At 37.6% G+C, this 16,890-nt stretch overlaps 1 protein-coding gene across 1 annotated transcript in view; it reads left to right on the top strand.

The window, feature by feature from the left end:
- The window catches only part of SPAG1 (sperm associated antigen 1), a 102,122-nt gene that overhangs the window by 29,569 nt on the left and 55,663 nt on the right, over nt 1-16,890 (top strand). The window contains exons 8-10 of the mRNA XM_029222922.1: nt 641-771; nt 3,730-3,836; nt 13,641-13,800. Of these exons, the coding sequence (XP_029078755.1) occupies nt 641-771; nt 3,730-3,836; nt 13,641-13,800 (398 nt within the window). The remainder of the gene's footprint in view (nt 1-640; nt 772-3,729; nt 3,837-13,640; nt 13,801-16,890) is intronic.

Here is a 16,890-nt window from a genome sequence, read left to right as displayed (position 1 = left end):
AACTGGGTTTTTAAGAGATCTGTGGGTATTTAAGTGATCATGTCACTTCTAAAGCCAGAGTCAACTTTAAATCTCTTAACTGGATATTTAAGCATCTGTCCAAACATTGATTTAATATGTTTATAGAATTGTATGTTATTATTTTTGATGATGCAAGCCATATTTGTTTGCTAGAGCTGCCATACAAACTGTCACAGACTGAGTGGCTTAAACAACAGAAATGTATTTTCTCACAGCTCTGGAGGTTAGAAGTCTGAGATCAAAGTGTCTGTAGGGTTGGTTTCTTCTGATGCCTCTCTCCTTGGCTTGTAGATGGCCATCTTCTCTCTGTGTCTTCAAAGTGAACTTTCCTCTGTGCATGTCCATGTCCTAATCTCGTCTTCTTATAATGACACCAGTCATATTGGATTAGGGAACACCCTCATGACCTCACTTTAACTTAATTATCTCTTTAAAGACTATCTCCAAGTATAGTTACATTCTGAGGTGCTGGGGGTTAGGATTTCAACATATGAATTTGTGGGGACACAATTGCACCCATAACACGAGCTGTGATTGTTTTACTTACAACTTTAGATGAGTTTCTCTATCTTATGTTTTCCTGTCATCTGCTTGTTGCCATTAAGTGTTTCTTTTACAGGAGCATATCAGTGCTTCCCACAGTAGCAGCCTATAACAATCGCGCTCAAGCGGAACTCAAACTACAGAACTGGAATAGTGCTTTTCAGGATTGTGAAAAGGTCTTGGAGTTAGAACCTGGGAACTTAAAGGGTAAAAGTGTTTATAGAATACCTTTAAATTTGCAACAGGATCTGTTAAAGACCATTTGTAGACACTTATATTTACACTAAAAATATTTCAGATAAACTCATATTTCTATATGTGAATCATTACCTTCCTCAAGTTACTTTTAATTTCAAGTTTAACTTGGAATTTAAGTTCCTAATTATTTGCATTGAAGTAGCTAATAATCCCAGATGACTGATTGAATAAAGTGTACATGTGTTTTAAAAGAAATATCTCATGCTTGCATTTGAATTGTGGTTTGTGTTTTTTTTCTTTCAATTTTTTTTTATTGTGGTAAAATTGACATAACATAAAATTTACCACCTTAATCATTTTTAAGTGAATAGTTCAGTGGTATTAAGTACATTCATATTGTTGTGCAGTCATCACCACCATCCATCTCCAGAACTTTTTAAATCTGAAAGTGCACCCATTAAACAGCAACTCTCTATTCTCTCCACCCACCCCAGCCTCTGGCAACCACCAGTCTACTTTCTGTCTCTGTGATTTTATTATTTTAGGTATGTCATATGAATGAAATCATACAGCATTTATCTTTTTGTGACTGGCTTATTGAACTGTATCTTTTTATTCAAAAATAAATTTAAGTATAATTTAATATAGATTTAAAAATATTTATTAATATAATACAATAAGTCCACACCAGAGCTCTAGAACTTTCTACCAGCTGCTTTGTGGACTTTTCCACCTAGATGTCCATAGACATTTTAAATTAAATGTGTCTAAAACTGACTACATCTTTCCACCAACACCTGTCCTCTGTTCTGATTTCCTGTCTCAGTGACTGCACCACCTTGCTGTGGTCCGAGCCTGAAGTATGCAAGTCAGACTCCACTCTCCTTTTCTGTTATCAGGGAGTCATTCCAAAAGGAAGTGGCATAAATTATAACAGACTCATTCTATTTCTTTAAATACTTATGGATTCAGATAAATATAACCACTTAATTTTTCTTCACATGCCTACAAACATGGATGGGCAGAAACCATGGTTGTGCTGAGGGTGGATCCCAGTGCATCAGACTGACTGTCATCATAATGGATTGCTCTCCTTTCCCCAGTAGAGTTCTCCCGTGCCTGTATATTGTCTCTATCACAGAGTACCGGTGGGCTCCCAGCTTTAGGCAGGTGCCTGGTAAAGGTTTTACGATCTCCTGATGGGCCCACACCATCACTGTGCCAGGCCCTGTGCCATGTAGTACATGTATTAACTCCATTAATTTTCACAACAGCTCAGTAAATGTGCAGGTACTATTATTAGCACACTCATTTTACAAAAGCACACTGAGGCATAGAGAGATTGAACAACCCACCTAAGATCACACTGCTAGTAAGTGACAGAGCCAGGACTCAACACTGGATGAGACATCAGGAGCCCACATTCAACCACTGTGCTACTTTTCTGCCAGTAGAATGGCCTTCTGTTTTCATTCTTCCTTGATTGAATAATTCCTTAAGCACCAGAATCTTCACTATTTAAAAAAAAATTTGACAGAGCCACTATGGCCATCATTATGGCCATAAAGCATTGAAAAGTCTTAGGTTTTCTTAAGTGGATAAATATCTTCCTGTTCAAAATTTTATTTTTTACTGAAAAAATAATTGCTCTGAATGCAATGTGGTATTTGATTACATCCTGGAACAGAAAAAGGACATTAGTGGAGAAATTGGTGAAATCCAAAGAAAGCCTGTAGTTTAGTTGACAGTATTGTACCCATGTTATTTTCTTAGTTTTGGCAAAAATACTGGCGTTATATAAGATGTTAGCATTAGTGAAAGCTGGGTGAAGGTATATGAGAACTATCTGTATTAGCTTTGCAACTTTATGTAAATCTAAAGTATTTTCCAAAGTAAAAAGTCTTTAAAAATGGTATTTGTTATATCATGAATATTTCTTTATGGACAATCCCTTCTGAAATCTGAGTAGTAATAGTAAAAGCTAAACTTGTACTTATGCTACAATTTTGATTACACTTATGATAAAATGATTTATCCTCTAGATTTTCGTGGCTCATTCTAGGACTAAAATCAAACTAGTGAAATTTATGTTTTAAAATAGCATATTGGGACTTCCCTGGCAGTCCAGTGGTTAAGACTTCACATTCCAATGCAGGGGGTGTGGGTTCAATGCCTGGTTGGGAAGCTAAGATCCTACATGCCTGTGGCCAAAAAACCAAAACATAAAACAGAAGCATTATTGTAGCAAATTCCATAAAGACTTTAAAAATGGTCCACATCAAAAAGAAAATCTAAAATAAAAAAATAAAATAGTGTATTAAATCAGATATAAATATCTCACTTTTCAGAATTACCAAGACTGATTCTTTTCAAAATCATGTCTAACTACACAGAATTCTCTCATTATATAATTAATAACAATCGGACTAGGAAGGCATTCATTTCAGTATTAAAAAATGATCAAATTAGATATTGTAACCTACAAAAAAAAAAAAAAAAAACCCTGATACAAATTGCTAAAGTATTCAATTTCTGAACCTAGTTGACATAATCACCAGGATTCCTTCAGTTCCCTGTGCTATAGAGATTTCACTAACAGCCCAGATTCTGGGTCAGGTGCTGGTCAGTAATGTACTAAATTTAAAGGAAGGGTTTTCTAAATGTTCATAAAGTGGAAATAATACTAGTGATGATTATAAGGAGGAACATGTTACTGTTTAGTGAAGACCTTCCCATTATTGTAGCACAGCATGGTGCCTCTGAGGGGTGAGGTACCGAGTCTCTCAGCCCTTGGAGGAGCTGGCAGGGACTGGAGCACCCAAGAGGGCCAGGTCGTTGGAAGTTGGTGTAGTTTGCACAATCGCATTCTAAACTGTTCTATGTTACATATATACTTACACTTGAAAAGTGTGTTATAATCATAATGCCATATGTTAAAGTATGTCTTTTATTTTGGTAAATTTTCAGCTCTTCTGCGCCGTGCCACTACGTATAAACATCAAAACAAGCTCCAGGAAGCTATAAAAGATTTGAATAAAGTACTGGCTGTTGAACCTGATAATGAGTTGGCCAAAGTAAGTACAGAAAGTGATACCTCACCTAATTCTATAGTTTGCTATTTCTGTATTTATGTTAAAATGATATCAGTCTTGCTGGAAAAATGATGTTGAGGATTAGGACACAGCTTTAAGAAATAGGTATGAGGAGCTTCAAGATGGTGGAAGAGTAAGATGCGGAGATCACCTTCCTTCCCACAGATACATCAGAAATACATCTACATGTGGAACAACTCCTACAGAACACCTACTGAGTGCTGACAGAAGAACCCAGACCTCCCAAAAGGCAAGAAACTCCCCACGTACCTGGGTAGGGCAAAATAGAAAAGAAAAAGCAGAGACAAAAGAATAGGGAAGGGACCTGCACCAGTGGGAGGGAGCTGTGAAGGAGGAAAGGTTTCCACACACTAGGAAGCCCCTTCGTGGGCGGAGACTGCACATGGCGGAGGGGGGAAGCTTCCGGGCCACAGAGAAGAGCGCAGCAACAGGGGTGTGGAGGGCAGAGCAGAGACATTCCTGCACAGAGGATCGGTTCTGACCAGCACTCACCAGCCCGAGAGGCTTGTCTGCTCACCTGCCGGGGTGGGCGGGGGCTGGGAGCTGAGGCTCCGGCTTCGGAGGTCAGATCCCAGGGAGAGGACCGGGGTTGGCTGTGTGAACATAGCCTGAAGGGGGCTACTGCACCACAGCTAGCTGGGAGGGAGTCTGGGGGGAAAAGTCTGGAACTGCCGAAGAGGCAAGAGACTTTTTCTTGCCTCGTTCCGTGGTGCACAAGGAGAGGGGATTCAGAGCACTGCTGAAACAAGCTCCAGAGGTGGGCATGAGCCGCGGCTATCAGCGCAGACTGCAGAGACGGGCGTGAAATGCTAAGGCTGCTGCTGCAGCCACCAAGAAGCCTGTGTGCAAGCACAGGTCACTATCCACACCTCCCCTCCTGGGAGCCTGTGCAGCCTGCCGCTACCAGGGTCCTGTGATCCAGGGACAACTTCCCCAGGAGAACACATGGCACGCCTCAGGCTGTTGCAACATCACACCAGCTCTGCCACCGCAGGCTTGCCCCACATTCCGTACCCGGCCCGCCCCTGGCCTTAGGGAGCCAGAGCCTTTAAACCCGTCCTGTCTGAGTGGGAACAGATGCCCTCAGGCGACTTACACGCAGAGGCAGGGCCAAATCCAAAGGTGAACCCCAGGAGCTGTGCAAACAAAGAAGAGAAAGAGAAATCTCTCCCAGCAGCCTCAGGAGCAGTGGATTAAATCTCCACAATCAACTTGATGTACCCTGCATCTGTGGAATACCTGAATAGACAACGAATCATCCCAAATTGAGGGAGTGGACTTTGGAAGCAATGGTACATATATGTTTTTTTTTTTTCCTTTTTCTCTTTTTGTGAGTGTGTATGTGTATGCTTCTGTGATTTTGTCTGTATAGCTTTGTTTTTACCATTTGTCCTAGGGTTCTGTCTGTCCGTTTTTTGGAGTTTTCTTTAGTATAGTTTTTAGCATCTGTTATCATTGGTGGAATTGTTCTTTGGTTTGGTTGCTCTCTTCTTTCTTTCTTATTATTTTCAAATTTTGTTTTTATTTTTCAAAATTCTTTATTTTATAACTTTATTTTATTTATTTTTTACTTCCCTTCTTTCTTTTTTTCTCCCTTTTATTCTGAGCCGTGTGGATGACAGGGTCTTGGTGACCAGGCTGGGAGTCAGGCCTGTGCCTCTGAGGTGGGAGAGCTGAGTTCAGGACATTGGTCCACCACAGACCTCCCAGCTCCATGTAATATCAAACAGCAAAAATATCCCAGAGATCTCCATCTCAACGACAAGACCCAGCTCCACTCAACGACCAGCAAGCAACAGTGCTGTACACCCTATGCCAAACAACTAGCAAGGCAGGAACACAACCCCACCCTTTAGCAGAAAGGCTGCGTAAAATCATAATCAGATCATAGAAAATCCAAAACACACCACCAGACGCAGACCTGCCCACCAGAAAGACAAGATCCAGCCTGATCCACCGGAACACAGGCACCAGTCCCCTCCACAGGGAAGCCTACACAACCCACTGAACCAACCATAGCCAGTGGGGGTAGACACCAAAAACAATGGGAACTACAAATCTGCAGCCTGCGAAAAGGAGACCCCAAACACAGTAAGTTAAGCAAAATGAGAAGACAGAGAAACACACATCAGATGAAGGAGCAAGGTAAAAACCCACCAGACCAAACAAATGAAGAGGAAATAGGCAGTCTACCTGAAAAAGAATTCAGAATAATGATAGTAAAGGTGATGCAAAATCTTGGAAATAGAATGGAGAAAATACAACAAACGTTTAACAAGGACCTAGAAGAACTAAAGAGCAAACAATGATGAACAACACAATGAATGAAATTAAAATTCTCTAGAAGGAATCAATAGCAGAATAACTGAGGAATAAGAACAGATAAGTGACCTGGAAGATAAAATAGTGGAAATAACTACTGCAGAGCAGAATAAAGAAAAAAGACTGGAAAGAATTGAGGACAGTCTCAGAGACCTCTGGGACAACATTAAACGCACCAACATTCGAATTATACGGGTCCCTGAAAAAGAAGAGAAAAAGAAAGAGAAAAAATATTTGATGAGATTATAGTTGAAAACTTCCCTAACATGGGAAAGAAAATAGTCAACTCCAGGAAGTGCAGAGTCCCACCATACAGGATAAATCCAAGGAGAAACATGCCAAGACACATATTAATCAAACTATCAAAATTTAAATACAGAGAAAAAATATTAAGAGCATCAAAGGAAAAACAACAACATACAAGGGACTCCCCATAAGGTTAACAGCTGATCTTTCAGCAGAAACTGTGCAAGCCAGAAGGGAGTGGCAGGACATATTTAAAGTGATGAAAGGGAAAAACCTACACCCAAGATTACTCTACCCAGCAAGGATCTCATTCAGATTCGACAGAGAAATTAAAACCTTTACAGACAAGCAGAACCTGAGAGAATACAGCACCACCAAACAAGCTTTACAACAAATGCTCAAGGAACTTTTCTAGGCAGGAAACACAGGAGAAGGAAAAGACCTACAATAACAAATGACAAAAATTTAGAAAATGTTAATAGGAACATACACATCAATAATTACCTTAAATGTAAATGGATTAAATGCTCCAACCAAAAGAAATAGACTGGCTGAATGCATACTAAAACAAGACCCATACTTATGCTGTCTACAGGAGACCCACTTCAGACCTAAGGACACATACAGACTGAAAAGGGATGGAAAAATATATTCCATGAAAATGGAAATCAAAAGTAAGCTGGAGTAGCAATTCTCATATCAGACAAAATATAATTTAAAATAAAGACTATTACCAGAGACAAAGAAGGACACTACATAATGATCAAGGGCTCAATACAAGAAGAAGATATAACAATTGTACATATTTATGCACCCAACATAGGAGCACCTCAATACATAAGGCAAATGCTAACAGCCATAAAAGGGGAAATCGACAGTAACACAATCATAGTAGGGGATGTTAACACTCCACTTTCACCAATGGACAGATCATCCAAAATGAAAATAAATACGGAAACACAAGCTTTAAATGATACATTAAACAAGATGGACTTAATTGATATTTATAGGACATTCCATCCCAAAACAACAGAATACACTTTCTTCTCAAGTGCTCATGGAACATTCTCCAGGATAGATCATATCTTGGGTCACAAATCAAGCCTTGGTGAATTTAAGAAAATTGAAATCGTATCAAGTATCTTTTCCGACCACAATGCAATGAGACTAGATATTACGGGAAAAAATCTGTAAAATATACAAACACATGGAGGCTAAACAATACACTTCTTAAAAACAAGAGATCACTGAAGAAATCAAAGTGGAAATCAAAAAATACCTAGAAACAAAGGACAATGAAAACATTATGACACTAAACCTATGGGATGTAGCAAAATCAGTACTAAGAGGGAAGTTTATAGCAATACACTACTACCTTAAGAGAAACAAGAAACATCTCAAAGAAACAACCTAACTTTACACCTAAAGCAATTAGAGAAAGAAGAACCAAAACCCCCAAAGTTAGCAGAAGGAAAGAAATCATAAAGATCAGATCAGAAATAAATGAAAAATAAATGAAGGAAAAAATAGCAAAGATCAATAAAATTAAAAGCTTGTTCTTTGAGAAGAAAAACAAAATTGATAAACCATTAGCCAGACTCATCAAGAAAAAAAGGGAGTAGACTCAAATCAATAGAATTAGAAATGAAAAAGGAGAAGTAACAACTGACACTGCAGAAATACAAAGGATCATGAGAGATTACTACAAGCAACTCTATGTCAATAAAATGGACAAACTGGAAGAACTGGACAAATTCTTAGAAAAGCACAACCTTCTGAGACTGAAACAGGGAGAAATAGAAAATATAAAGAGACCAATCACAAGCACTGAAATTGAAACTGATTAAAAATCTTCCAACAAACAAAAGCCCAGGACCACATGGCTTCACAAGAAAATTCTATCAAACATTTATAGAAGAGCTAACACCTATCCTTGTCAAACTCTTCCAAAATATAGCAGAGGGAGAAACACTCTCAAACTCATTCTACGAGGCCACCATCACCCTGATACCAAAACCAGACAAAGAAGTCACAAAGAAAACTACAGGCCAATATCACTGATGAACATAGATTCAAAAATCGTCAACAAAATACTAGCAAACAGAATCCAACAGCACATTAAAAGGATTGTACACCATGAACAAGTGGGGTTTATCTCAGGAATGCAAGGAACCTTCAATATACGCAAATTAATCAATGTGAGACACCATATTAACAAATTGAAGAATAAAAACCATATGATCGTCTCAATAGATGCAGAAAAAGCTTTCAACAAAATTCAGCACCCATTTATGATAAAAACCCTCCAGAAAGTAGGCATAGATGGAACTTACCTCAGCATAATAAAGGCCATATATGACAAACCCACGGCCAACATCATACTCAATGGTGAAAAACTGTAACCATTTTCACTAAGATCAGGAACAAGACAAGGATGCCCACTCTTACCACTATTATTCAACATAGTTTTGGAAGTTTTAGCCACAGCAATTAGAGAAGAAAAAGAAATAAAAGGAATCCATATCGGAAAAGAAGTAAAGCTGTCACTGTTTGCAGATGACATGATACTTACATAGAGAATCCTAAAGATGCTACTGGAAAACTACTACAGCTAATCAATGAATTTGGTAAAATAGCAGGATATAAAATTAATGCACAGAAATCTCTTGCATTCCTTTACACTAATGATGAAAAATTTGAAAGTGAAATTATGGAAACACTCCCACATACCATTGCAACAAAAAGAATAACACACCTAGGAACAAACCTACCTAAGAAGACAAAAGACCTGTATGCAGAAAACTATAGCACACTGATGAAAGAAATTAAAGATGATACAAATAGATGGAGAGATATACCATGTTCTTGGATTGGAAGAGTCAACATTGTGAAAATGACTATACTACCCAAAGCAATCTACAGATTCAATGCAACCCCTATCACACTACCACTGGCATATTTTCACAGAACTGGAACAAAAAATTGCACAATTTGTATGAAAACACAAAAGATCCCGTATAGCCAAAGCAATCTTGAGAAAGAAAAATGGAGCTGGAGGAATCAGGCTCCCTGACTTCAGACTATACTACAAAGCTACAGCAATAAAGACAGTATTTTACTGGCACAAAAACAGAAATATAGATCGATGGAACAGATAGAAAGCCCAGAGATAAACCCAAGCACATATGGTCACCTTATTTTTGATAAAGGAGGCAAGAATATACAATGGAGAAAAGACAGCCTCTTCAATAAATGGTGCTGGGGAAACTGGACAGCTACATGTAAAAGGATGAAATTAGAACACTCCCTAACACCACAAAAATAAGCTCAAAATGGATTAAAGACCTAAATGTAAGGCCAGACACTCTAAAACTCCTAGAGGAAAACATAGGCAGAACACTCTATGATATAAATCACAGTAAGATCCTTTTTGACCCAGCTCCTAGAGAAATGGAAATAAAAACAAAAATAAACATAATGGGACCTAATGAAACTTAAAAGCTTTTGCACAGCAAAGGAAAACATAAACAGCAGGAAAAGACAACCCTCAGAACGGGAGAAAATATTTGCAAATGAAGCAACTGACAAAGGATTAATTTCCAAAATTTACAAGCAGCTCTTGCAGCTCAATATCAAAAAAACATACAGCCCAATCCACAAATGGGCAGAAGACCTAAATAGACATTTCTCCAAAGAAGATATACAGATGGCCAAGAAGCACATGAGAAGCTGCTCAACATCACTAATTATTAGAGAAATGCAAATCAAAACTGCAGTGAGGTATCACTTCACACCAGTTAGAATGGGCTTCATCAAAAAATCTACAAACAACAAATGCTGGAGAGGGTGTGGAGAAAAGGGAACCCTCTTGCACTGTTGGTGAGAGTGGAAACTGATACAGCCACTATGGAGAACAGTATGGAGGTTCCTTAAAAAACTAAAAATAAAACTACCATACGACACAGCAATCCCACTACTGGACATATACCCTGAGAAAACCATAATTCAAAAAACAGTAATGTACCACAATGTTCATTGCAGCTGTATTTACAATAGCTAGGACATGGAAGCAACGTAAGTGTCCATCGACAGGTGAATGGATAAAGAAGATGTGGCACATATAAACAGTGGCACATTACTCAGCCACAAAAAGAAATGAAATTGAGTTATTTGTAGTGAGGTGGATGCAGAGAATGGACTTGAGGACACGGGGAGGGGGAAGCGGAAGCTGGGACAAAGTGAGAGAGTGGCATGGACATATATACACTACCGAATGTAAAACCGATAGCTCATGGGAAGCAGCCGCATAGCACAGGGAGATCAGCTTGGTGCTTCGTGACCACCTAGCAAGGTGGGATAGGGAGGGTGGGAGGGAGTTGCAAGAGGGAAGAGATATGGGGATATATTTATATGTATAGCTGATTCACTTGGTTATAAAGCAGAAACTAACACACCATTGTAAAGCAATTATACTCCAATAAAGATGTTAAAAAAAAAAAAGAGAGAGGTACATCTCAGACATTCCCAGTGTTAACATCTGTTTGAAGTGGAAGAAAGCTGGCTCTTAAATTGTCCAAAATCATAAACCTACTCCTGAAGGACAAATAATTTTCTCTTTCCTGAAGCTTTGTAGGCAATTCTTTTCTTTGAGCCAAGTTCAATTTATTATGCAAATGGTGTAGAACTTTCCTAGGTAGGATTAAGCATGAGCTTGACAGCCATAAAAGAGTGTTTATTCCTTAATTTGCGTGGTAACCATAGCATCCCTAACAGTAAACTGACTCAGATATGCACTTAGGGGATCTGTATTCAATCCTAAGGAGTAGAGGTAAGTGTCAAGAGCTGTGAAGGGCCTGAGAGTTTACCCTACATGTAAATTAGCAAGGTGGCCTAGAAGAATATACAAGATTCCTGGGTCAGGCACAAAAGACTTTGCTACTCATGGCATGGCAAGCCGATGAGCTTGAAGCTCATGTCCGTTACCCTGGCCACCAAGTTCCGTGTGGGCGGCAGAATGCCCAGATAGGGCATTCTCTATTTCCCAGGGCTGTTCTCAGTACAAACATCCTTAAAAAGATAATCTAGGTCCCTTTCACCAAGTGCAGATACAGCAGGAAGACAGCTGTCTGTGAACCAGAAAGCAGGCCCTCACCAGAAACCAAATCTGCTAGCACCTTAAACTTGGGCTTCCCAGTCTTCAGAACCGAGAAATAAATTCCTGTTGTTATAAATCAAAGAAAAAAAAACAGAACAAAGGTGGTTTAGCTCCTCTGCTTACAATATATTCAGAAATATGGGAAACCCCTGGAGAACTGTCTGCCACCAATAAGTTGTCACTGTTTCCACATACCTTTCAGGTTATCTAACTCTTTCTGAGAGGCAGCTGATGTCCCTACTGTATCAGCTGCAATTATCAAGTCAGCATTTCAGTGGATTAGGTTTAGGGTGCAGCTTAGGAACACCTCTTGACCCCATAGTATTTCCTTTTTATAATGGTATGTTCATTAAAAAGTTAGCTTTTTAATATTCTAAAAAAAAATTGAAACAAGGAAAACCACTTTTAATTTTACTATCCAACATAAGTTCATGTTTACATATTAACTTTAGACCTTAACCAAATGCATTTTTACCTTAACCATATGTAAAGATTAACTCAAAGCGGATCATATACCTTAATATAAAACTTGGAGTATGAAAGTTCTAGAAGAAAACATAAGAGAAAATCTTTATGACCTTGGATGAGACAAATATTCCTTAGGTGTGACACAGTGGCATAATCTATAAAAAGTTGATAATTGGGCTTCATCAAAATTAAAAAGTTTTTATTTATTCTATTAGAAGAATAAAAAGAGAAGCCATAGACTGGGGGAAAATATTTGCAATCATGTATCCAACAAAGGGCTTGTGTCTTGAATATATACAGAACTTTAAAAACTCAATAATAAGAAAACAAACAGGTTGATGAAAAATAAGCAAGATATTTGATCAGACACATCACCAAAAGTTATGTGAATGGAAAATAAGCACATGAAAAGATGCTCAATGTCATTAGTCATTAGAGAAACATAAAACCACAAGAGATACCACAACAAACCTGTTAGACAGCTAAAATGAAAATGATTGACCATACTAAGTGTTGGTGGGCATGTGGGAGAACTGAAACTTGGGAATATAAAATGGTCCCACTGCTTTGGAATACAGGTAAAAAGTTAAACAAAACAATCATACGCCTACTGCATGACCCAGTCATTCCACTCCGAGTATTCACCAAGAAAAATGCAAGCATATGTCCATACAAAGATTTAAGCACGAATGTTTATAATGGCTTCATTTGTAATTGCCAAAAACTGAAAATAGCCTAAAATGTCCATCAATAGGTGAATGGATAAACAAATCGTTTTGTAAGCATATAATAGAATACTACTGAACAATAAAAGGGAATGAACTAATAGGTTCATAAGACGACATGGATAAATTTCAAAATAATTATGCTAAGTGAAAGAAGCCAGACAAAAAGAGTATATGTATTATGATTCTACTTATATAAAAAACTGGAAAATACAAACTAATCTATCGTAACAGAAAGAACAGTGGTTGCAGGGATGAGCAAAAGGGAATCATAACAAAAAGATAGGAAGAAACGTTTTGTGAATGATGGATATGTTTATTATTACATCAAAATGTATTAAAACTTGTGCTCTTTAAGTATGTGCAGTTTATGTCAATTATACCTCAGTAAGGTGTTAAAGATGAGGAAGGAAGCAAAATGGTTTGATATATTTTTAAAATTTTCTAGTTGGCATAAAATATTAAAGAACTTTCAACATGACTCTTAAAAAAACATGTATAGTATGGTTTAATTTGTATAAAACTGGACACCTCTGTTTGTATATGCATACAAATATATCCAGGAAGATGATCATCAGAATGTCAATAGTTTATCTGAGTGGCAGGATTTCAGATGATTTTTTTCTTCCTTCTTTTATATTTGTTATGCTTTAAGTTTTTTACAGTGGACATGTATAGTTCTAATCAGACAAAGCAGTGAAGTTGTTTGAAAAGAAAAAGACCACCATAAGAAGCTTTATCTTAGTTATCTTTATTCATTTTTTAATATCTTGATATTCTTACCTGCAAGAATGGTTATAGTTTTTACTAAAGGAAAAAGTTTTCTTTAATGTGGCGATTATGTTTCAGAAAACCTTGTTAGAGGTTGAAAGAGATCTGAAAAATTCTGAACCTGCATCTGAGACTCAAACCAAAGGAAAAAGGATGGTTATTCAGGAAGTAGAAAACTCAGAAGATGAAAATGAAAAGGACAGTGGAAGAAAACATGAAGATGGCATTGGAGATAACAGTAAGACATCTTTTCTCTTTGGTTTATGCAAAAAAAAAACCACAACCCTATCTTGTTATATGATGAGCTGGCTCAAATTTTCTCTTTGTACAGAAATTCTTAGTCTACCAAATTTTTCTAGCCTTTACCTTGTAAGTCTACAAGTAGGTTTTTCCTTCACCTTTTTCTTAACACAGCTCATTTCTTTTTCTTTTCTTTTCTTATTGCAGTATAATTGACTTATAACATTATGTTAGTTTCAGGTGTACAACATAATGATTCAATATCTGTATGTATTGTGAAATTATCACCACGATAAGTCTAGTTAAAATCTTTTTCTTGGGGCTTCCCTGGTGGCACAGTGGTTGAGAGTCCGCCTGCCGATGTAGGGGGCACGGGTTCGTGCCCTGGTCCAGGAAGATCCCACATGCTGCGGAGTGGCTAGGCCCGTGAGCCATGGCCGCTGGGCCTGCGCGTCCGGAGCCTGTGCCCTGCAAAGGGAGAGGCCACAACAGTGAGAGGCCCGCATACCGTAAAAAAAATCTTTTTCTTAATACAATCTCCCAAACCCATTTTTCTTCATGATCTGACATCTTTTCTAGTGCTCAATTTAATTCCTGATTATCACCTTTAAACACAAATGGCTGCCTCTGTGACACCAACCATTTGCAAGTTAACCTTATGTCCATCTCTTAGATGATTGTTTTATATATAGCTACTTGGTTGCAAACAAATATGTTGGCTTCAAAGGGGTTGTTTGCCTAAAAATGAATGCACTGTTGGAATGCCCTGTAGCTATGCATGCCTCTCAATTTTTTTTTAAAATATGCAATTTCACTTTTGATGTAATTTAAAAAAAAAGAATCTAGACTATATAAAGCTTAATCTTCATAATATAAGAAAATGAAAATTACATCAACTTTAAGGGGAAAAAATCTGCCTTTTCATTTGACCAGGGGAGAAAAGTTTTTCTTTTTTCTTGAGAGCCCCTGAGCAACTGAAGGGGAAATGTCAGCTCTGAAAATCATTCACAGGTAAAAACCAACTTTAAGTAATTTGACAGAATATTTTATTTTAGGGAAATATAAAATGTTCAAGTCATTCAACTTTAAAGAAAGAACAAGGAGTATAAGTTTGTTTTCATTCGTGGCAAAATATATAGTGTAAAATATATACATCAGCTTAAAATATGATCAGTTAAGCTAGGATAAAGACAAAAGCACAGAAAAGAAGGGGGAAAGAGATGAGGCAGAGTAGAGCACCCAAGAAAGATGGAAAAGAAAGTGAGAGCATCAAAGGGATAAAAAGGAGAGTTTAAGGTAAGCAGCTTTTCAAGGATTAAGGCTCACCTTTTTTTTCTTAAATAAATTTATTTATTTATTTATTTTTGGCTGTGTTGGGTCTTTGTTGCTGCATGCGGGCTTTCTTTAGTTGCGGTGAGCGTGGGCTCCTCTTCATTGCGGTGCGTGGGCTTTTCATTGTGGCGGCTTCTCTTGTTGCCAAGCATGGGCTCTAGGCACACAGGCTTCAGTAGTTGTGGCACACGGGCTCAGTAATTGTGGCTTGCCGGCTCCAGAGCGCAGGCTCAGTAGTTGCCGCGCACGGGTTTAGCTGCTCCACGGCATGTGGGATCCTCCCGGACCAGGGATTGAACCCGTGTCCCTTGCATTGGCAGGCGGATTTTTAACCACTGCGCCACCCAGGGAAGTCCCGATTGAGGCTCACCTTTAAGCAAGTTCTGGGAGCAAATGTTTTTCTTATGTTTATATTTAGCTTAAGATAATTAGCCAAGCATCTTACAATTAAAGGAAATCATTTAAAATCTTATCTGGAACAAGATATAATATAAACTGTATCAATTGCCACTATTTTTAAATTATTTTTTTAAATTTACATATAGTAAAAATGGACTTTTTGGTATACAGTTCTAACACGTGTATAATTTCATGTAACAGCCACCACCGTCAGGATCCAGAACAGTTTTATCACAAATTGTTGGCTAAAAGGAAGGCAAAAAAGAACACCTCTTTTTGCTTTCCTTTCAGCCAAACCCTTCCATCACCCCAAGCCTTGGTCGTTGATCTATCCTCTGTTCCTGTAGTTTCACCTTTTCCAGAATGTCATATAAATGGAATCAGAGAGTATATAACCTTTTGAGACTAGCTTCCTGCACTTAGTGTAATGTCACTGAGATTCATTCATGTAGTTGCATGTATCTTTGATTTATCCCTTTTTATTACTAAGTAATACACCATTATATGGATATACTGCAGCTTGTTTATCCTTTCATTTGTTGAAGGACATTTAGTTTTTTTCCAGTATTTGGTATTTATGAATAGAGCTGCTATTAATATTCATGCACAGGTTTTTGGGTGAACATACGTTTTCATTTCTCTGGGACTGCTGGGTCATATGGCAAGTGTATGTTTAACTTTATAAAAAATCTCCAGACTGTTTTTCCAGAATGGTGGTACCATTTTTCATTCCCATTAGCAACACATGAGAGTTCTAGCTGTTTCACATTCTTGCCAGCATTTGGTATTTTATTTTAAAAAAATTTTTAGCCATTTTATTAGGTGTATAGTGGTTTCTCACTGTGGTTTTAATTTGCATTTTACTATTGGCTAGTGATGTTGAACATTTTTTCTTGTGCTTATTTGCCATGTCTATATCACTTTTGGTAAAGTATCTGTTGAAATTATTCCACCAGTTTTTAAAGTTGGGTTGTTGATTTCTTACTGTTAAATTTTGAGAGTTCTTTTTATATTTTTGATACAAGTCCTTTGTTAGATGTGAGATCTGCAAATATTTTTTCCCTATTTATAGCTTGTTTTTTCTCATTCTTTTATCAGTGTCTTTCACAGAAAAAAAGGGTATTAGTTTGATTAGAGTCCAGTTTATCAAAATTTTTTAATGGGCTGGTGATTTGGTGTCATATCTTAATGCTTTGACTAAGCTAAAATCATGAGGATTTTCTCCTGTTTTCCTTTAAAAGTTCCATAGTTTTATACTTATGTACCATTCTGAGTTAATTTTTTTATTGAGATATAACTGACATATAACGTTCTATTAGTTTCAGGTGTACAACATGATTCAATAGTTGTATATATT

This window comes from Monodon monoceros, unplaced genomic scaffold, assembly GCF_005190385.1.
Source record: "Monodon monoceros isolate NGI ecotype Baffin Bay Population unplaced genomic scaffold, NGI_Narwhal_1 Super_Scaffold_14, whole genome shotgun sequence".
NCBI classification, from domain to species: Eukaryota; Metazoa; Chordata; class Mammalia; order Artiodactyla; family Monodontidae; genus Monodon; species Monodon monoceros.
This window is presented reverse-complemented; position numbering and strand designations above follow the sequence as displayed.